The 20,895-nt window shown below is 39.4% G+C and overlaps 2 protein-coding genes across 2 annotated transcripts; both read right to left on the reverse strand.

The window, feature by feature from the left end:
- Positions 1–61: 61 nt before the first annotated feature.
- On the reverse strand, positions 62–8,069 carry LOC308136528 (acyl-CoA Delta-6 desaturase-like). The gene is made up of 13 exons (XM_080504874.1): positions 7,943–8,069; positions 7,123–7,378; positions 4,904–5,014; positions 4,456–4,653; positions 3,696–3,797; positions 3,501–3,626; positions 3,351–3,411; positions 3,164–3,240; positions 2,671–2,768; positions 2,205–2,301; positions 1,845–1,924; positions 1,164–1,289; positions 62–501 (listed from the first exon to the last, which is right to left on the reverse strand). The coding sequence occupies exons 2-13, from the start codon at positions 7,339–7,341 to the stop codon at positions 450–452; spliced, it is 1,347 nt and encodes a 448-aa protein (XP_080361000.1). The 5' UTR covers positions 7,342–7,378; positions 7,943–8,069; the 3' UTR covers positions 62–449.
- A 2,666-nt stretch (positions 8,070–10,735) lies between these two features.
- Positions 10,736–19,797, reverse strand: LOC308136529 (acyl-CoA Delta-4 desaturase-like). Its single transcript, XM_080504875.1, has 13 exons — positions 19,681–19,797; positions 18,914–19,242; positions 16,041–16,151; positions 15,712–15,909; positions 15,429–15,530; positions 15,235–15,360; positions 15,086–15,146; positions 14,509–14,585; positions 14,016–14,113; positions 13,583–13,679; positions 13,302–13,381; positions 11,817–11,942; positions 10,736–11,372 (listed from the first exon to the last, which is right to left on the reverse strand). Exons 2-13 carry the CDS (start codon positions 19,124–19,126, stop codon positions 11,321–11,323), a joined length of 1,341 nt encoding a protein of 446 aa, XP_080361001.1. The 5' UTR covers positions 19,127–19,242; positions 19,681–19,797; the 3' UTR covers positions 10,736–11,320.
- Positions 19,798–20,895: the final 1,098 nt, after the last annotated feature.

Below are 20,895 nucleotides of genomic sequence, written 5' to 3' on the forward strand. Positions count from 1 at the left end.
TTCACAGCATCAAATGTGCATTAATGTTCAAAGATTCTTTATTGTAAACTTAATGAGCAGAAGAAGAGTCGCACTTAAAGAAAAAGGCAAGACAGAAGAAAACTGAACCAACATTTTAACCCACAATTACATGGGGTTAGTCATTTGTTAAGCATAAATGTCACAATTTATTGCTGAAACTCTTATCACAACAAAGAAATCGAGTTGTGTTAAATCATGAAATGCCAGACAGTTTTTACCACTTTTCTAAAGACACCACCCGACTATTGATGAAAACGCTGTAAAGATATTTAGTAAAAATCCAGCAATAGAACACGCAACAATAAGTAAATATCATTCCCACACCACCAACTTGATTTTTATAAACGTCAAAGAGATACAATCAGTTTTTGATGAACAAGTGAGAGAAAAACACTCTTTTACACGCTGCAGAGAGGAAATGTCCGTTGTCATTTATGAAGATAAGCGTCGAGCCAGAGATCCCCCGAGTTCTTCAGCGACCTGAAAGAGAAAGTGAGAGAAAAGTGACGAAAATATTCCCGTTTTCTGAATTGAAGGACGAGCAACAGCTTAAAGGCCCTGTGTCAGTGGGCTTTGACCATTGGTGACAAAAAGAGAACAACACCAATTGGTGGTTTGTGTATGTTACATGAATGCTGTAAGTATATTTCCACGGACAATTTGAGACAATTTTTGTGCCCCATCTTGCAATAGAGAGACAAATGTTTACGACAGTTGTGCCTGAAGACTGTTCACCATCATTTTGTCTGATCAGAGGAAATGAAGGTAAAAAGCCAAATATAGAAGCTGCTTTCATATTGCTGGCACATACTAGAAAATCCTCTGTCAGGCATCTTTTTGGAAGCTCCAACAGAAAGTTGCTATTGCAAATGATTTTCTTGCTCTTGTAGCATAAGACTGAAGTGATATATTGTATCAGTAAGTATGTTTTCTTGTAATTGCGGTTTTCATTAGCGTCAATAGGAGGGAAACCAAAGACAAAATCTAGCTTTGTGGATAATACATTGCAAATTTTGAAAACTCCTTTGCAAATTGTTATCGGGGCATATGAATGTCATAGTCATCGCTCTCCAATGCAGCCTTTTCAGGCCACATGTTTGTTAAAGCTTCTGTGATCATGTGTTAACAACGTTGTCACGTACCTCACAACATCAGCTATTCCTTGCCAGAGAGTCTTTATCTGATAAGGTATTCCATGTTTCTTACACAACGCTCGGACCTGTGGGGCCACCAGGTGGTAGTTGTGGCGCGGCATTGTGGGAAACAAACTTGGAAAAGGAAACAAAAAGCAGAGCGATCTGTCAGATTGAACTGCAGCCAATATGTTTCAACATATCTTTTCGTTTGTGCCACTGACTCAGTCAGGGTCATGGGCCAATCTGGGATGACTATGGGTCAGGGTGTATAGAATGTACAAATGCCAACCAATATTTTCCAATTGAAATATGACCCTAGTCACATGCTGTCCCCGTGTTTGAGTAATGAATAACAAAGGTATTTTACTGATTATTAAGCTGTTGTAGTAAACTGACTGTCTGGCTGTAAAAGGAATACAACAACATAATGTACCATTTTTCAGGCATTTGTATGGAATGCCATTATAACTCGCATGTGAACTTTCATGATTGCAGGATGCTTCATGTTTTGTCCAACAATGAGCATCCACCATGTTTACTATATTTTCTGATTTCTAAAAGATGGAAAACTCCAAATTAAGATAAAAAAAAATTTTTTTTAAAGGCATAATATAAGTGCTTTTCAAACGATCCAGTTCTGTAATATGAGTTAAATTTCTGACATTTCTCTGCCATCGCTTGACTTACTGGTGTTCGATCTGAAAGTTGAGGTGTCCACTGAACCAGTCGTTGAAGAGAGACTGCTCAACGTTACAGGTGGATTGCAACTGAACGAGAGAATAGGAAAAGAATTAGACAGCCCATGTTTATTTACACCTGCTTTTTCAATAGTGGACGAGACCCTTGAGTCTCCCTCAGTCAATATAACAATGAATGGTGTTGGGGGTTCTCCATGTAATCATTTTATTTGGCAAGTATTTTCTTATACACTTGCTGATTGTGTTGCCTAATAGACAGAAAGAAAACATAAACATTTGCTCATCTGCGCCACCTGCAGGATGGATGTGGCTCCTGCAGCTCTCAGAAGTCCAACGGTAAATCAGGTACCTGCATGGTCAGCCAGTCCTGATGCTTGTCATAGTTGATGTCCATTGGCAGGTGATTCATCTGGGTCACCCACACAAACCAGTGACTCTCCAAAAACCTGTAACAAGTGAAACATGTCAATGTTGTGCACTAATCTGCTCTCACACCAGATCAACTTAACAGAAAGCACTGCCATTTTTGTGGTTTATAAAACAAATAGTGAATGGGTCTTATGAAAATGTAATTGGGTCTTTTCATCTTTTTTTCTAGCTGCTTCACTAATATTGCTCAAATTGCTAAATTGCATTCAAATCTGAAGTACACTCAGACACAGCAGACCTCTATTAAGACCAACAGTTTGTTTCTCTACAACAAATACGCTTTTTTCTGAATGATCCTCAAAAATAAAGGATATGACACACAGTGGAGATAAAACACTACAAAGCATAAGCTCTTTAGATCTGGGAAATATATTGAGTTAATTTACCTTACAAAGCTGATGAGCGCCACTGAGCCCAGCATCCCATACAGAGGGATGTAACAGGCGAAGTAGCGAAGGTAATACGACATAGACCAAGCCAGATCCTGCGTGATAGAAAACAGGTTTATTGGATTCATTTTTGAATTTGTCACAGTGCACATTTCTGTCTTGTGGGTTTCTTGTTTTATTTTGTAGTTCATTCCGTCTCTCGTTTCAAGCGCCTTGACTTCTCCTCCTCAGGTGTGATTGCTTTGAGTTAGTCGCTTATGAATACCAACAACTCAAGAGGTTTCACTTTAGCATCTTATTATAACAGTCTCTGAAGTTGTTGGTGTTCATGTCACTAAAACCTCCCATGAGCAAATTAGAAGTAAATTATAGAACAATTGTAGGTTCCATCTTTTCTTTCTTTGCACTTTACAATGCCATCCTATGAGCCAGACAAAAGGAATATAAACTCCTTAAATAAATAAATACCACACAGTGCATGGCGTCTTACCACCCAGTCATGACGGGTAATCATTGTGTGTATTATCTGAAAGTGGAAGTATACTGGAATCAGCAGCGGCGGCCCCACTAAAAGACAGAAAAAGATCCTTTCAGAGAGCTTTTCATTGGTCCAGACAGTTCAACTTTTTGGACACCACATTTTGGACAAAGGATTGTGAAAAAAAAAAGAAGGTTACCAAGGAAGAAGTACTGGTGTTGGTGATTATAGGGCATACGTTTGATCTTCTTTATTCCAAACTGCAAGTAGAATACCGAGTTGGATAAGTGGCTGAACTTCACAAATATAAATTCAAAGCTGTTGAAATATTATTTCTGTTGTTACTCACCTCCACTGGTTGAGTGTCTCCGAGTACAAAGACATGCAACATGTTGATATCGGGGTCCTTCATGAAGGTGTTGGGCTTCGCGTGATGCTGGAAGTGTCTGTGATTCCACCAGTTGGCTGACGCTCCCTAAGAAACCAGTCACTTAATGTCGCCGGAAAATTTAAGCAAAATAGGTACACGATTGAGAAGCGCTACCTTTAAATGACCAATTGCAAACTTGTGCACGATGTGATTCCAGCGGGATTTCTTGAAGACAGAAAGGTGGCCGAAGTCATGCTGCAGCCAACTCGCCTGGGACTACAGACAGAAAGAAAGAGTGTTTTCAGAATGTGACTCACACTGATTCATAAGGATTAAAGCACCAGATGACATTTGGTGTTTTTAATAAGACTTGAGAATAATTGTTTCATGTATCCTGATTTAGCTGCATGCCTCATTTACATCTTAGATTAGAAACCAAAAAAGCATCTGTTTTTAGACCCTCAGTTTTGCTGGAGTGCTTCAAAAGGAGTCAGTATTCTGTGCATGTGTACACCTAATAGAGTTTCTGGCAGCTTCTATTCTTATCAGTGAACACCAATCAACCTGGCTGAAACGAAAATGATTGATGCTATTAGCGGATCTGACTTCAGTAAAAAGTGCCTCATATAAACGCCCAGTTTGCACAATAGTATGATGGCAGCCCCTGCTACTGGAAGAGGGGATGATGTTGGGGGGGGGGGGGGGGTATTCATCGTCTGTGTATTCATATACATTGCTGCTGTGCCATGATGGCACGAACAACCCAGGACTGGTCCAAGCGGAGGATATCTTGCTTTCTATTTCCAGTACTGGTTATAACTACTTGGCACGACACCACCGTGCCCCGAAGGCAAATGTAGAACATGCAAATTCCACACATCTGACTTATCAATCCAGGATGATACTGACGTACATGTAAAAACGTTAAATTCACCTGAGCAACTGCCAGCATCACTGAGGAGAGGAACGTCAGCGTCCAGCTCGTCCCCCAGTGCCAGAGGATGAGCCAGGCCAGAGCCTCCAGCAGCAGGATGTGACCCAGGTGGAGGCAGAAGAACAACGGCCGCGCTTGAAATAGACCCTCCTTTTTCACCTGTGCTCGGAGGCTGTTAAAATCCTGTATGATAGCTGCCTGCGAGTGAGGAAAACACACTTCTGTAGTTCTCGGATTGGATATTGTAAAACAGGTCTTTAAATGGTCTGAGTTATTTAACAGCCGACGAAACACGAGTCCCCAGAACCTCTGAAGTTCCCCGACACTGTCAGACTCATGAATAACAAAAGAGATGTGTGAGTAGTGTGACCCTCTCCTGCAGGTGTCTCTGTACATGACTCACTGGACCCCGTTTGCAAAGTGCTTTGTAAATAAAGACGACGCTCACGTTTTTGTTTCGGTCCTGGCTGGGCTCCGTTGCTGCCAACTCTCCGATCAGCAGAGGCTTCAGAAACTTTTGTACATACTTTAGATTGGGGTGAAAAGCAGAGAACGCCTCCTGCAAAGAAAAAAAAATGAGTTCCGAAATATGTATAATGCAGAACCACTCGTACATGTGTTCATGTAGAAAAAAATTAAAAGACCATTTAAGTATCAAATATTAATCCAAACCCACTTTCCTACAGTCGACTCATAAAGTGCATTTTGAGCACTTCAGCTTTTCATGATCAGTCACTTCACTCATTCTCACTGAAAGCAGCGGCCAGTGGGAACAACTCTGGGTTCAGTGTCTTGCTCAAGGCCACTTTGGCACACAGACAGAAAGAGATAAGAATCAAACCTCCAACATTGGTAAGACCGATGATGAGCCTACCACAAAGGATCGAAGTGAATGTGAAATCAAAAAATCAGTAAGTAACATTTAGGAGGCTAAAAACTGAAGGCGTCATCATTAAGGGCTTATATGGTGACGTTGTTTATTAGTCCTCTTGCCTCATGAGGTCGTCGGCTCTGTGTGGAGTTTTATCTTAGTACCCTGGTTTTTAATCATTTTTCTTTAAAAACACCTGAACCCAGAGTCACAATTTCCCAATTGTTTAAAAGCTTTGATTATATGAGTCTGTGCACTCACTGACAGCAAGGCATGTCTTACCGGAACAAAAGAGCAAAAAAAACAAAAAAAAACTTCAGTGCTTATGTAAATACATGGAAATATTAAAGCATTAGTTTCATGTTTTGTCATAATTTATACATATTCCAAATATAGAAGCAGTGATCTGTCATTGTTGTATAATTGTCAATTTGGAAGAAACAAGAGAAGTGAAGAAGTTACCAAGTACGGCTATTTGCCAGATAAAGAGATGTTTTAGGACATCTGCACTATTATAAGGATTTTTGTCAAATATGTTAGTTTATTCTATTCATACTTACAATTTACACGACGTAACCTAATTCGATGAATCTGAAATACTAAATCTCGACCTTTTGGTCCTGCATGTAGCCAAATTTTAATAAAATGCCTGTTATTGACAAGGCAGTTAAAAAGAAACTAATAATGTGAGAATGGTACTCTGTACTCTTACTTGACTATGTTTAACAACAATGTTTTTACTTGTCATTGATTAAAATCTAAACAATGTACCAATAGTTGTACTCTTTCTACCATGGGTTGTTTTGCACTGCATTACTGTCTTATTACGTACATACAGTTCAATTATGTATAATTGCATTTCTAATTTAGATGACTTATGTACACATATGGAAATTTGCAAATATACAAACTACAGATTGGGTTGATATATAGCTTTTAAGTTTGAATAAACCTCGCATGATGTTCTCTCAAACATTCTTCTCCAAATACAGCTGTCATGTCTTTCCAGTCAGGTCATGACAGAAAATCATTGTTGTAAGTGTGTTATTCTTACTGGATATGGGATATCATTATATCTTGCATCAGCAATGATGTCTTAAAGAGAGGCTGGACAGGTTAATTAATTTAACAAGGGCCAAACAAAATGTTTTTTTGTTTTTTTTAAGTAGTATTTAACCTATTTTGGTGTTCAAGATCAGTCAAGTTATTTTATTTCTTTGCACGTTTTGTCTGCTAATGATGAAACAAACTGTTATTTTTAACATAGTTTGGATGGATAAAGATAAACTCCAAACGTATGCGACATACAAAGGTAAAATAAAGCAAACCTATATTAACTGTAGTGGGTATAGTGTTGGGAGTGTTTTCTCTGAGCGTGCTTGGGTTTCCTCCCACAGCTCCAAAAATATTTGAGTTTGCTTGATGATAATTGTCTGTTGTGACAGTGTGTGTGTGTGTGTGACTGTCTCTCTGTTTGCTCTGTGACATCAAAACACAGAGGAATCGACACACTCACACATCACACCTATGGGATATTTAGAGACACTAATCAGAAGCATGTTTTTGAACGGTTGGAGGTAACGACGATGCAAACTCCACAACGAAGTGCTCAAACCCAAGAGCTTCTCACTATAGATAAGAGTGCTATACTCGGTACTTATTACATTTCTATTATGTCCAATGGTTTTGTGGCCGTGTAAGTGTATGTGTGAGTTTGGACGAAACAAGAAATTCCATTGTGTTACAGTTACAAAAGAAATTTCTTTTGAAACAAATGAAAAAGAAGACATAATTACCGAAGCATCTTCTCCTGCGTAGTGGCTGATGACCCGCACCCCTCCCGGATGCCTTTTGGCCCACTGACTGATGTTGTAAACTTTTCGATCAATGACCAGCCACTGGTCATTCCTGCTGTTGTGGCTCTGCACCTCCTCCCAGGTGTAGACGCCTTGAGCGCTCTCACCATCACGGGGTCCTGGCTCCCTTGCCTTCGCCAGCTGCCCTCCGCCTCCCATCCTCACTGCTCTCTCTTGGCCTGGATCCACCTGTATACTGAAGAGCCAGTAAGCCACAAAGTTTCTCACCTGGATGTAGGAAACTTGGTCGTCAGACAGACTCCAGACAGACTGTAATGGGAGCAGCTCCCAGAGGGACAGGGTTTTTATCCTGTTGCTCTCTTGAGTTTAACCTCCAAGCTAATTGTAATACAAGTGAAGTAAAGACAAAGAGGAGCGCAACATATTCACTAATAATTAATGATGAAATCCGACAACCAGGTACTGGCTCTATTGGTGCAGCAGGGTGGTTTTCACATACTGGATATGCTTATTCCAAATATCAAGTGCACATTCCAAATATGTCTTGAAAGAAGAAGCAGAAGAAGAAGAAGAAGAAGAAGAATCCGTAGGAATGCGTTAGGTAGGTATTTTGTCAGGTCGATGTGAGATATACTCCAATTTGCATCATCAGATCGAGAGAGAGAAAAATGGATGCAAACAGAATCGTCGAAAAACGCGTCGCCTGTAAATTAATTTAACAATAATGGCAGATAACCGATGGCAGGCTGTCCATGTCGACAGGCCACAGCAGGAAGACGTAGAAATAATTCACACTTACAGTATCCAGATTTCACACTCCCGGGGCTTCAGTCACCTGAACAGACCGGCGCACTTTATTCTCTCCGGTTCCGTTCAAATCCATTTTACACAGCAACCATCGTGAAACCCCATCCTCTGTCTGCCTGATGTGTTCATAGCGTCTCTTTCAGCCACTAAACTACAAACTCCAAGCAGATCATTCGAGCTTCCCTGGGCCAATCGGCGCGCAGTATATTTTGGACCGCTGGCCAATGTGCCATAGGCTCAATAAGCTGTTCATCTGAATTTCCACCGTCGTCTGAGCGGCGCGCACAGGCGGGCGGAACACTCACCGGGGCGCGCCCAGCCGCACACACACACACACACACACACACACACACACACACACACACACACACACACACACACACACACACACACACACACACACACACACACACACACACACACACACACACACACACACGGAGCCAAGTGTCGGGGAGGTGTCAGACACTCTACAGTCCATCACATATAAGAAAAGCTTTATTCTCGTCACTGCGCTGGGAAAATGCGCTATTAGTAGTAATGGGGATTCGCTCCTCTTCGCCTGTGATTGACGCCCACATCCGTGTTATTACATTTATTTAGGCTGGAGCCAAGTGTATCTTTCGAGAGAATTTCACGGAAAGAACCTCAAGAAGACAGTCTTTTTTATTTCTGCGTATATTTTTGGGAGTGAAGATTCCATTCTCCAGGGATGGATCCAGACTATTTTGTTTTTTTAAGAGGACAATGATTAAAAACCACATAAACATTTTTATAGTTCAGTTATATTTATATTGTTTTGTTCTCTGTAGGGGCACGGCATAAATGCCATCTTTATTTTCCGGTGTCAACAATAATAGACTGTTCACAAAACAAATAAATAATTGATTGATTGATCTATATTTCGAATAGGCAAAAAGGAACAAAACAAATGGAACATATTAAAAAGAAAAACATTTAAATAAATAAAACAAATGTAGAGAAACACCGGAATTGGTCTTCAATTTGTGCTAGTTTATATGATCAAAAGCTAGTAAGAAGAATTGTGAACTTCTATAATCAGACTGAAAGTGCCTCATGTAAACACAGTTATCAGAAGATTCTGATCAGCCAATGAGAACTTCCCACACAGACACACAATGTGTGTGTGCAAGTGAAGTTTGAGGTTGTTGTCAGCATTAACTTTGTTTACCCAAGTAGTTTATTACATTTGAATTTTGATCCGGAAGATATTTTGACAACAAAATAAGCACCAAGGATATAGACAAAATGAGAACAAAGTAACCTGATGCTGTGTTGCACCAATTGAGATGATGTGATGTTTGGGCCTATTCATTACATTATCATATCTATTTCCTATCTATTTCATTATTGTGAGGTGTACTCGCCAAACTGGACTGACTAATTTCAGGTGCTTGACAATGTGGTTACTAGGTAACCCTCCAGTCCTCCAATATCTGATTGGAGGACTCATGACCTACAAATAACAGGAGAGCTCTGTGACACTGAGCGGTAAGTTCATTGTGCCCTGTACAGATTAAAAGCATAAACTATATCGCCTTCAAAAAAGCTTCAATGTTGCCTCATCTAACCAGGACCACATACCTCTGCCTACTTAAGAGGTCACTGTGACTGTAATCATTTAGCAAGGCCTCAGAGGTCAGTCTGTATATCTTGATGGGTTTTCTTGGCTCGTTGACATCTGTTTACGCAATAGTCATTATGGGGTGGATTGGCTTGTCTGTAGTTTGTAATAAGTTTGGAGTTCTTATTTTTTGCAGTTCTGTGTGTAGATTGGTTTTCTGTAGTTATTTCACATGGGTCAGTGTGATTTTCTGTAGTTCAGCCAGAGTTTAAGCAAGTTATCTGTTGTTTGTATAAAGTTTCAACCGGTTTTGTGTCATATCGTCTGAGTTTGCGCTTAATTTCTGTTGAATATACTAGTTTAGAATGGCTTTCTGTTCTTTACACAAAGTTAGACTGGTTTTCTATAGTTTTGAACAAGGTTTATTGTCAGTTTCTATATCATGGACATGGTTTAGGTTTAGAATAGATTTAGTCAGGTTTGTCAGGTTTAGAATAGATTTAGCCTGGTTACCTATAATTTGCAATGGGTTTACACTGGCTTACTGTCAATGTAACCAGATTTAACATTTCCGGGTTTGTTATGATTAAGAGAATTAGTAGTGCTGTCACACTGCATTGGAGACCATTATAAACACCCATCCTTGAATATTTTTTCAACAAAATGTTCTATCACATACTTCTGCTGAATACTGCTTTTTAATTCACCCTTGTGGATGTATTGGTTGCACATTGACCTACCTTTATCCATACAAACAGGTGAAATAATAGTTACCTTTGTGCAATGCAAAAGCACAAGAAATTAATGTTTCCCTGTGGTGACATAAACAACAGCTTGAGCCACTTTTAAATTAAGCAATGAAGCCACTGAGTATGTGTGGCATGCAGTATTGCAGTAGAATGTTCCACGTTCAATTCTGGATAGGGCATGCTGTACATTCTGTGTGTAATGTGTATGTTTTCAATGTGCCTGCATGGGTTTACTCTCACAATGAAAAAACATGCATTTAGGGTTCTCTGTAAATGTGACTTTATATGTTTGTGCTTGTAATGCTGCCTTTCTTCACAGTCAGCTGTTGGATGGATGGATGGATGGATGGATGACAAAGTGTTTTTCTTCTCACGGCTTTATTGCTGTGATGTTTGACAAACCAAAGGCATATACAGTACGTATACGTGAAACCCAAACCTATGTGTTAGTAACAAATTCATGTCTGTAGACAATTTGCCATTTCTAAACAGATTCCAGATATTCTTTCAAGCAGTATCAATAACTTTGTTCAGACTACTTGTTTTTGAACACCATTTAAAAAAAATTAACATCAGATACATGATATTAGAGGTAAAGAAATAATCAACAGAGTTTCTTATTGAATGCTGGAAAGGCAGAAAGTGTGTAGCTGAAGAAGTTACATGTTTGACAGAAGAAATCTGAATTAACAACTAAGCTCTCAATTACATCAAGTTTGCCATATGGCAGCAAAATTGTCATTTTATTCAAACAGTATCACAGCATAAAAAAGTATCATTACTCATTTGAAATAATTTTCAGAAACTCACCGCAGTATTCTTGTGAACAAAACACTGATGTAAAATCAATATACTCTGAAAATATTCTTGAAAACCTTCTGTAAGCACTAAAAAAATCTGTAAATCTGAAAGCTAAACAAAGACACAAATGTCACTAACAATTCACATAATATAAACTAGTTTGAAAAGATACAATCAATTTGTGATGCAGATGGAGAGCTAGGCATTACTTTCACTTTGAATAAAATACAGTTTATCATTTATGAAGATAAGCATCAAGCCAGAGGTCCCCTGAGGTTTTCAGGCACCTGTCAAACAAGAGAAATAAATATAACATCAATTATTCTGCACTGTATTCATGAAGCAGCCGATTATAATTTGTCTGATGAAAGACCCCTAGTATTAAAACACGCACACACACAAAAAAAAAAGTTGCACCTTTTCCCTTTATTATGTCAAGACTGAATACATGTCAATGTAGGTCACAATTCATAGCAGCATTTTAGATGTGAAAATCAGAATTTAGTTGTTGGAATTGTCATTTCATCGCACAGTGTATCAAATCAGTGAGGTTTTCATTCTCTGTATTGCCTCTCTGTACACATTCAGTATGAGATAAAACTCAAGATGCAATATTTAATTAATATGTTCTCTCCCTCTACAGACTCGCAAACATTGATTTTTTTTTTTTTTTTTTTTTTTTTGTGCTTTGGTTTTGTAGATCTTTATAAAATTCTAGATTTTGCACTTACTTTACGACATCAACAAGTCCTTGCCACAACGTTTTCATCTGATAAGGTATCCCGTGTTTCTCACACAGTTTCTGGACGTGTGGGGCGGCCAGGTGGAAGTTGTGGCGTGGCATCGTGGGAAACAAGCTTTGGAGGGAAGAGGATCAGGAAATGTGGATCAGTCACAAGAGCAGACAACATGCTGTACCATCATTTAAATTCAGTATCGCAGAAAATTGCCACACAATCACCATTAACAGAGTATTTGTGGCGCAGCCATCAGAGGCAGGCATTAGCCATAGTATGTCTCTAAGTCTTGTTTATATATTGGACACAATATTTACATTTTGATAACTTTTATACAGTATGATGTTTTGGCTTCAGTTTATTTTGTAAGCTAATATTCACAATGCTTTGTGGTGTTTTGTTTTGTTTTTTTATTTGAAGTTAGGTAGGAAGGTATTTACAAAACACAAGACTTGACCATACTCCTGCAAGCATCCATTCCCTCCAACCCTGACATCAGAAGCTCAGCATGCTCCTTGTTTCAGATCTCGCCTGCTTCAATGTCCCTGAATGTATTGATCATATTATCACGCAACTCCTAGGAAAACCCAAAAGCCCCTCACTGCGACCGAATGAAATGTAGGACACTGGGCCTCCAGGACCGGACCTGAAGACTTCTGGTCTCAATGATGTTTCGTAATGGTTTTTGGAAAGTTTAGTAAAGTTTCCAGGTAAAAGGAACAGCAGAAAAATAGTAATAAGTCATTTTTCGCACCATTCAGCCAATAAGGCTTTTGATTCCTTTTTTTAATATTTCATTTTTGTAAAGTGTTTCCTCAAGAGCTATGCATGGTTTTGTTCCAGTTTTTATCATTTTGATTTCATCTCATTTATGTATTTTGCAGTGGGGTGAGCAATTAAGCAGACATAAAAAAAATACTCGTCCGTTTTAGCACATAAAGTTTATACAATATATTTGATGTAATTTTACAAGCTTTGTGAATTTTATTTCTTTATTCTATGTGATATTATATTTTTTTATTTCTCACAAGTTTCTTCAATACAGATTGTTTTTTTTCTCTCTTTTAAAAATGTTCTTGGAATAAACTTTTAAAATCCTTTTTTTATTATGTGCCATTAGTACTATTTCGTAGTGTGGGCTTACAAGGGAATTTGATTATATTTTTTTCTACTTTGAGAATAGACAATGGTTTTCAAGCCTGATTGTGAAACAGCACTAGGAAGCCTGTTGTGGCATCTGTTTGCAATAAAAACATTATTGAAATTAATGAATTATCAGCGATTTCAGCAGAAACATTCATTAAATGAAGATGTAAAAAACCAAACCAAAACAGATAGACATGAAACATATGGGACAGAGGGATCTCTCATGAGAATTGTCGGGAATAATTCACACAGTAAATAAACTATCAATTCTAAACTAAGGTCAGCCAATGTCCACTCAGCAGTTATCTCCACAGACTTAATGATTTGACTTACTGGTGTTCGATCTGAAAGTTGAGGTGTCCACTTAACCAGTCGTTGAAGAAAGACTGCTCAACGTTGCAGGTGGTTTGGAGCTACAGTTCAAGGTGGGACACACAAAGATTGTACATAAGTTATTATTTTCCTCTTCTTACAATATCACATTGTTATTATTTGGAGGGTGTGGCCAGAATATGACATCTCTGATATCTTCTGCTGACCACCCTGCTCTTCAGCAGCACCTGGAGGCAAAAGCCAAAATGACAACATTGAGAATTTGAGATTAAAACTGGTACCTGCATGGATAGCCAGTCCTGCTGCTTCTCATGGTCAATCTGCATTGGCAGGTGACTCATCTGAGTCATCCACACAAACCAGTGACTCTCTAAAAACCTGCAATGTGGGGAAAAAATAGCACAATTTATTGATTAAATACGGTGTCACACTATTGAGTCACATCAAACCGATGCACACAGTATGATTCACAAATCGTACACATGGTGTGTGAAAGCATTTGAGCAACATTATTAGCTAGTATTTATTCTCTTCCATTACTTAGATACCTCTCATTTGTTAAAAACACAGATTTACTAGGGATTTGTAGTGAGAAAAATAGAAACAGTTAAAGTCAAATTAAGTCCAAAGTGCTACTTGCTGAATATATATCATTCCTTCCATCTATAGGAAGTGCAACTATTAATGCTCTTGGTTGACATTGTTATCTTTTACCTGATAAACAAGTACAATGCAATTGAGCCAAACACGCCATAGAGAGGTACGTAACAGTAGAAGTAGCGAACATAGAACGTCATGGCCCAAGAAAGATCCTTTAAAAAAAGAAAAGAAAAGGTTAATGTGCTTCATACATAAATTAATTTGTTTGACATATTCATGATAAATTATCTCTTTTGAGAATTTGATGCTGTCCATTGAGTCCAGTAGTTTTTTTAACTACCTGACCAGTAAGTCACTTGTAGATACTAACAACTTTCAGCACGCACACATAAAATATTTTACCCACAAAGCAACAAATTGACCGAGACATGCACTCATCTGTGTATGCATACATATAACTATTCACTTGTAAATGTCACTACACACATACAAATATGAATATATTTACACAAATCATGATACACATACACAACTCGCCACAATTTTTCTACTATAACGGCCCCGTTGAAAGTTTTTGCACTGCAGCACACAGAGGAAGGCGTCTTACCACCCAGTCACGACGGGTAATCATGGTTTTTAGTATGTTGAAGTTGTAGAAAACTGGGATGAGCAGTGGCGGCGCGACTGAAAGAAAAACAAATGAAAATCCTACTTGTAATTTCTTCTCATTTATGATATTTAATACCTGGAGCTCATACAATTTCTCCTTCTGCCACAGCTGTATATTCATCACAGAAATGTGAAACTATTATTTTGTGCCTGTTCATATCATTTTATCGCCACTGAAGAAAGCACTGGATCAACCTCAGATTACGGCAGCACAGCTATGCAGAAATGTCCGTGATGCATGTTGTACATAAAAACAAACAACCTATATTAAGCTCCCGGTCCTATATGTGTAAAACTCCTTTATTGCAGCTATGAAACAGGCTTTTCCAAACCCAGTCTCAAGGGATCTCCTGCCCTGCATGTGTTTAATGTAAAAGTGCTTCACCACATCTGAATCAGATGAATGGATAAACAGCTAAAGCCTCTGCAGAAGCCTGATAACCTCCCATTCATTTGAATCAGGAGCAGGTAGATGTCTGCAATCTGCAGGCAAGAACATCTGCTGAGAAACATACCAAAGAAGAAGTACTTGTGTTGGTGATTGTAGGGCATGGTCTTGATCTTCTTTATGCCATACTGTAGCAGAGGGGGGACACACAGCTGGATGAGTTTCTGTATCACACAAATGTTGAAAGTAATAAGAAATATCATCTCTGTTACTCACCTCTACTGGTTGAGTGGTTCCGAGTACAAAGATGTCCAACATGTAAATGTCGGGGTCCTTCATGAAGGTGTTGGGCTTGGCGTGATGCTGGAAGTGTCTGTGATTCCACCAGTTCGCTGAAGCACCCTAAAAGAAAAGGCGCTTAATATCTACGTCCAATTTAAACATTAAAATGCATAATCACAAAATATTACCTTTAAATGACCGATTACAAACTTGTGCACAATGTGATTCCACTTGGGCTTCTGGAAAACTGATAAATGGCCAAAGTCATGCTGCAGCCAACCAGCCTGCGCCTGGAGAAGGAAACAAACATTGTGCTCATCTGTCTTCTATATTAATATATCCAACTCAGGGTGCTGGAGCTGTCTGTCGGCAGAGGCCATGGGCAGGCCTGCATTTCATCACTTCCCACAGGAATGAACTCAAAATTGTATAAATCACAATGAGACCAAGGGCAAGAAATACTAAAGTCACCTGAGCAGTTGCCAACATGACCGAGCAGAGTATCGTCAGCGTCCAGCTCGTCCCCCAGTGTAAGAGGATGAGCCAGGCCAGAACCTCCAGCAGCAGGATGTGACCCAGGTGGAGGAGGAAGAACGAAGGCTGAGCTTCAAACAGACCCTGCTTCTTCACTTGTGCTCGTAGAGTGTTAAAATCCTGCATGATATCCGCCTGAGAGCAGGGAACACCAAACAGACCGTTACACTCAAACTGCGATGCAGCGATGTGACTGACACTTGGTGACGATTAGTGTGGAGGACTCAGACTGGACGCGTTCAAGTCGTTTAAACGCGAGAGCTCACATTTTTGTTTCGGTCCTGGCTGGGCTCTGTTTCTACCAACTCTCCGATCAACAGAGGCTTCAGAAACTTCTGGACAAACTTTGGATCAGGATGAAAAGCAGAGAATGGTTCCTGAAAAGCAAAAAAAAAATATATAAAGACAAATATATTCATCTAAATCCACGGTGTAATGGATAACTAAGAAGGATGTGAGATTTTTGTCTGTGGATGTGTGAATTTCCCTTCACAGTTCAAAAATGTGCTTTTAAAGTTCAATAACTTTAAATTGCTTCTGTGTGTGTGTGTGTGTGTGTGTGTGTGTATGTGTGTGTGTGTGTGTGTGTGTGTGTGTATGTGTGTGTGTGTGTGTATGGGACATTGTGGCTCTCTGCATTTTGTCCTGGGATGGACTGGAAAACACTTCAGAATGGTACTTGTCTTCTCTCATAGCCAACAGAGTCGGTCAGCTTTATGCCTAATTTGGATGAAGCAGTTAAAAAGGTAGACGGGTGGACTAGCAGGTTGGTTGAATTTTTTGTTTTTTTGGACACATCTGTCATAATAATCTGAATAGTTAGGGTTAGGGCAGGGGAGCAGGACAAGCGGCTCTGAAGCCGCACGCAGCTTTAAAACTTTTGCTTTTGTAATTGCTCCCCGCGGCTTTTGCAAAGTTCCATGTAAATAAACAGTTTTTTTTAAGTTAGAATTGTGCAGCACAGCAAACAGTCACTGTGAGGGACTCTTTGCAGTCGGAGATGACAGAAAAGACATTAAAGGCATGTCTGAACAGTCACCAATTAAACTACGAGTCGCATCAGACTCTTGATGTATGTCTTGTGTTTTCACAGCAGGTGATTATTCTTTCAGACTCCAGGCCTCAGGGGGATAAACATGGATGCATTTTGAAAATATACTGTAAATAAACAGTATATTTTTTTATGCTCTGCTTGAGATGAGCATTGCGGGACATGTCTTATAATATGTGGCGCTTCTTTGACTATATTACCTGGAAAGAAAACTGAGTTGTACCTATTGAGGAAATCCTTGACAATATCTAGCAAAATCATACTTCAGGAAAAAAAAAAGTTCTATATGACAGGCATCCGGTTGTGAGAATGTTACTCAGCCCCATTGTTGCCACAAGTACTTTTGTATGTGGGGAGGAAATGAGGAACTGCGTGGTTTCCTTTCTGTCTGTAACCAACTGAAAAGTCGAGAATATTTAGACTGCTGATTAATTATCATCCCATTTACCGACCCTTGTTGAAAAAAAAGATGTTAATATGTTCACGGATAGATGTGGGAACAGCAACTTTCTATTTTGTCTCCAGGATTTATGTGCAACATATTACTCCTGGCGCTGATCATGTTACCCACAGATGACGTCAAATCCTTAGAGGGCTGGACTTTCACTGCTTTACAACATGTCCACTAATAAAATACCTGCAATGTTTAATTTAGGCACTAAAGCCTGAGATCAAATGTGGGAGTATCATGAAGCACACTTATCAATCTCTGGCAGTTGAGTTTAATAGAGGTCAGACGCACCTGGCTCGGAGCCAACTCCTGATGGGAATAAAGTTGATTCAGCACAAGGTACTGCAGGTTATCACCTTTATCATGATGTCATCAAGCTGACCATGACTGCATTCAACATACAGTATATGATACCACAGATTGATCTGTGATGAGAGTTTATGACAGTGATTGCTAATGCATTTTGCACTCTTATATGAGTTTCTTGTACAGTATTTTTTTTCCATTTGCCCTTTGCTCTACTTTGGGGAAATGGTTGTTTTTGAGCTCTCTTTTGCAATCACCATCACCCTTTTTGAAAAGACTTCCAAGGGTCCAGTGATAAGAAGGCCAAGTCATTCAAAACTTCCTCATACTTCAGCCCCAATGACATCACTATTCATGAATGTTAAGCGACTGAGACAGCTTTGAAGGATATACGATGAGAGGAAACATATCTTAAAACATGCAAGATAATTTATTTCTTTGCATCTCAATGTGTTCAAGCATTTGAAATCAGTGAACACTCATGCACACAGGAGTGTTCACATTGACTGAACAGGCAACTGTCACGATGACCATCGTGCTATGCTCTGACACCTGATTATTATTTTTAAAAATTTCCTAAACAATAAAACTATACTAAAACTGATTGCTCACAGTTTCGTACTTCCCAGGAAAGGCTTTTGATATCTTTGGACTATGTGACTCTGGAGCTAATGATAGCATGGAGCCAGAGAGTCTGACACTCAACAGAGAAGTTTGTTCGCAGCAAATCTTAAATAGCTTTTAAGACGGTCAATGGATGACGCAGCAATCTGGGTTCAAGAAGTGTGTGTTTGTCTGATTGTTGTATTCTTATGAGATACACAGGTACTAGTTCTCCCCCTTAATTATGTGGTTGACATACTGAATATATAAAAATGGTCATAAAGGGGAAACCCACCACAAAAATGTCATTATATTTACAACTTTGTATTTGAAATGTTTCAAATACATTTAAAACGTTAATTATTATAGTAAAAGAAATGGAAAAAATCTTGTGCATTATTCTGATATTTTGAGGTGGTGATATTTGAAAACAAATTACTGTATGAAGTATGAATAAGAAAACTTGATATAGTTCAGTTGATGTGCAACAAACCCAAAATACAGGAATGTTTCACAGACTGAATTGAATACTTTTATCCATTTTCCTTATCTTTTATTAATTTTCAGATGAACCTTGTACTTTCTAAATTGGATAAGCTCAAAATCCATATGTTGATATGGATCCATATGGATGACCAGAAAATCCAGAAGATCCAGAAATTCCAGAAATTGATCGTGGCTTTGTTCGATCATGTTGTCAAAAAGATATAAAGAAGACATATAATTACCGAAGCATCTTCTCCTGCATAGTGGCTGATGACCCGCACCCCTCCGGGATGCCTTTTGGCCCACTGACTGATGTTGTAAACCTTTCTATCGATGACCAGCCACTGGTCATTCTTACTGCAGTGGCTCTGCACCTGCTCCCAGGTGTAAACGCCTCCAGTCTTCTCACTGACAGCCTCTCTGTCTGTCTCTTTGAGCTGGCCTCCTCTCCCCATCCTTGTTGCTGTCTCGCTGTTGGCCCGAATCCACCTGCAGCCACAGTCTCAACTCCTGGATGGAAAATACTGGTCCTCAAACAGGCCGCAGACACACAATGTGAAGGAAGCAGCACCTAAAGAGAAAGATTTTTTTTTTTTAAATAGTTTTCATTTTGAAATACCAGCTCGTGCACAACAATACAAATAATTAATGATGAAATCCGATAACCAGACACAGAAGCTTACAACTAATGAAACTGCACCATTGTTCAGCATTGACACGCATCAGAATAAAAAAATCTACAAAATAATAATAATGTTTGGAACGTTTTGAGCTTGTTCTCCAGGTTTGTAGAAAGCAAAGTCTCAGTTTTGACTATTCGGCACACAAAGCAGACCAAAGCAGCACCAATGCATGAGAAAGCAGGTCAGCTGAGACTTAACTCAGCAAATAATGGCCCATTGTTGGTGGCTGGTCAGCCAGCAACATGCGGGCCCTCCTCCCCGTGCAGCAGCAGCAGCAGGGGCAGTAGCAGTACGCAGAATGGAGATGACAAATGTTTCAGACTTACAGCATCCAGATCCCGGCTGCTCTGCGTCTCTGCAGGCTCGGCTCGCGCTAACACTTTGTCCGCTGCCGCTCAGATCACATCCCTGGGAGAGAGAAAAAAAAAAGAAGAGAAAAAAACGGCACACATCACCCAAACCCCCATCCCCTGCCTCCCCTCATATGTTACGCGTCTCATGCCCCCTCTCGTGCGGGGTAAAGTCCGAGAAGATCATTCGAGAACGTCTGGGCCAATCACAGAGGGCTATATTCTGGGCAGCTGCCCAATGCGCCTTTGGATCAATACGCGGTTCCTCTCAATAGGCTTTTATACTGTTGTCGGAACGACCGCACGAAACCCCAGTCAGCTGACAACTCCTACTTTCACCCCGCTAGAGACCCCCCCCCCCTCCCCCTACCGGGGGCTGCCTTCGCGGAAACGATTAAATAACGGGGAAGAGGGGTCGTTGATTTCAGCTCTTTTTGCGCACATCATTATAAAACCAACTGCAGTGACCCCATAGGTCGAGCTCATACGTACTTCAACTTTTTAGATTCAAGCAGATAACTTAGTTACATATTAAACGGGTTAATTACATAAATGAAGTTACATCTTCCCTAAAGGCTGTCATCAAAGTGCAAAGTTTTCTTCTTCTTTTTTTTTTTTTTTTATATCTTTAATTAACTCAGTTATTGTCAAAGCATCGGGTCAGAGAGGAAACATCTTGGGGTCAGGGGGATGCCTTGCAAAATAAAAATAAAAAAACTAAACAAACACATAATGTTATTACTATGACTAATTCTTTATACATCGCACATTTTTTAAGAACGGACTGGAAATGATTAATCAAAATCAGAAAATATCCTTTAAAATCATTTGTGTAACAACAGTTTCAGCTTCATCTCACTATACCATAACACTATATGTGTTTTTATTATTCGTTTGAACATGAAATACAAGATAAATGTTTCAAAGGAGTAGATCTTAAGTCTTAATAAAGCAGCAAAGCAAGATGCAGAAAAAAAAAACACTCACTCTGTGGTTTAGTGGATGCACTATTTGTGCATAAATCACCGGTTCCAGTGGTTTTAACCAATAAATAGTGATAATTGTTGCATAAAAGGGCCACTATACTCTCCCCTACTTACTTTTTGATTAATGACTTCGTTTGTAATTGGCCTGATCATGCAATATGTGTCAGAAAAAAAGAATAACAGTGTGAGAGTAATTCACCAGACT

Source organism: Blennius ocellaris (genome assembly GCF_963422515.1).
Source record: "Blennius ocellaris genome assembly, chromosome: 11".
Lineage (NCBI taxonomy): Eukaryota > Metazoa > Chordata > Actinopteri > Blenniiformes > Blenniidae > Blennius > Blennius ocellaris.

What these genes read in the sequence shown, in the direction of transcription:
- LOC308136529 (XM_080504875.1), bottom strand. Translation starts at nt 19,126, where the DNA reads ATGGGGAGAGGAGGCCAGCTCAAAGAGACAGACAGAGAGGCTGTCAGT. An exon ending in ATGCAGGAGAAGATGCTTCG is followed by an intron (nt 16,152 to 18,913) that starts GTAATTATATGT and finishes TTTGCTTTTCAG; the next exon opens with GAACCATTCTCTGCTTTTCA. An exon ending in GGACTTGTTGATGTCGTAAA is followed by an intron (nt 11,373 to 11,816) that starts GTAAGTGCAAAA and finishes CTTGTTTGACAG; the next exon opens with GTGCCTGAAAACCTCAGGGG.
- LOC308136528 (XM_080504874.1), bottom strand. Translation starts at nt 7,341, where the DNA reads ATGGGAGGCGGAGGGCAGCTGGCGAAGGCAAGGGAGCCAGGACCCCGT. An exon ending in AACTTTCAGATCGAACACCA is followed by an intron (nt 1,290 to 1,844) that starts GTAAGTCAAGCG and finishes TCCTTTTCCAAG; the next exon opens with TTTGTTTCCCACAATGCCGC. An exon ending in GGAATAGCTGATGTTGTGAG is followed by an intron (nt 502 to 1,163) that starts GTACGTGACAAC and finishes TTTCTCTTTCAG; the next exon opens with GTCGCTGAAGAACTCGGGGG.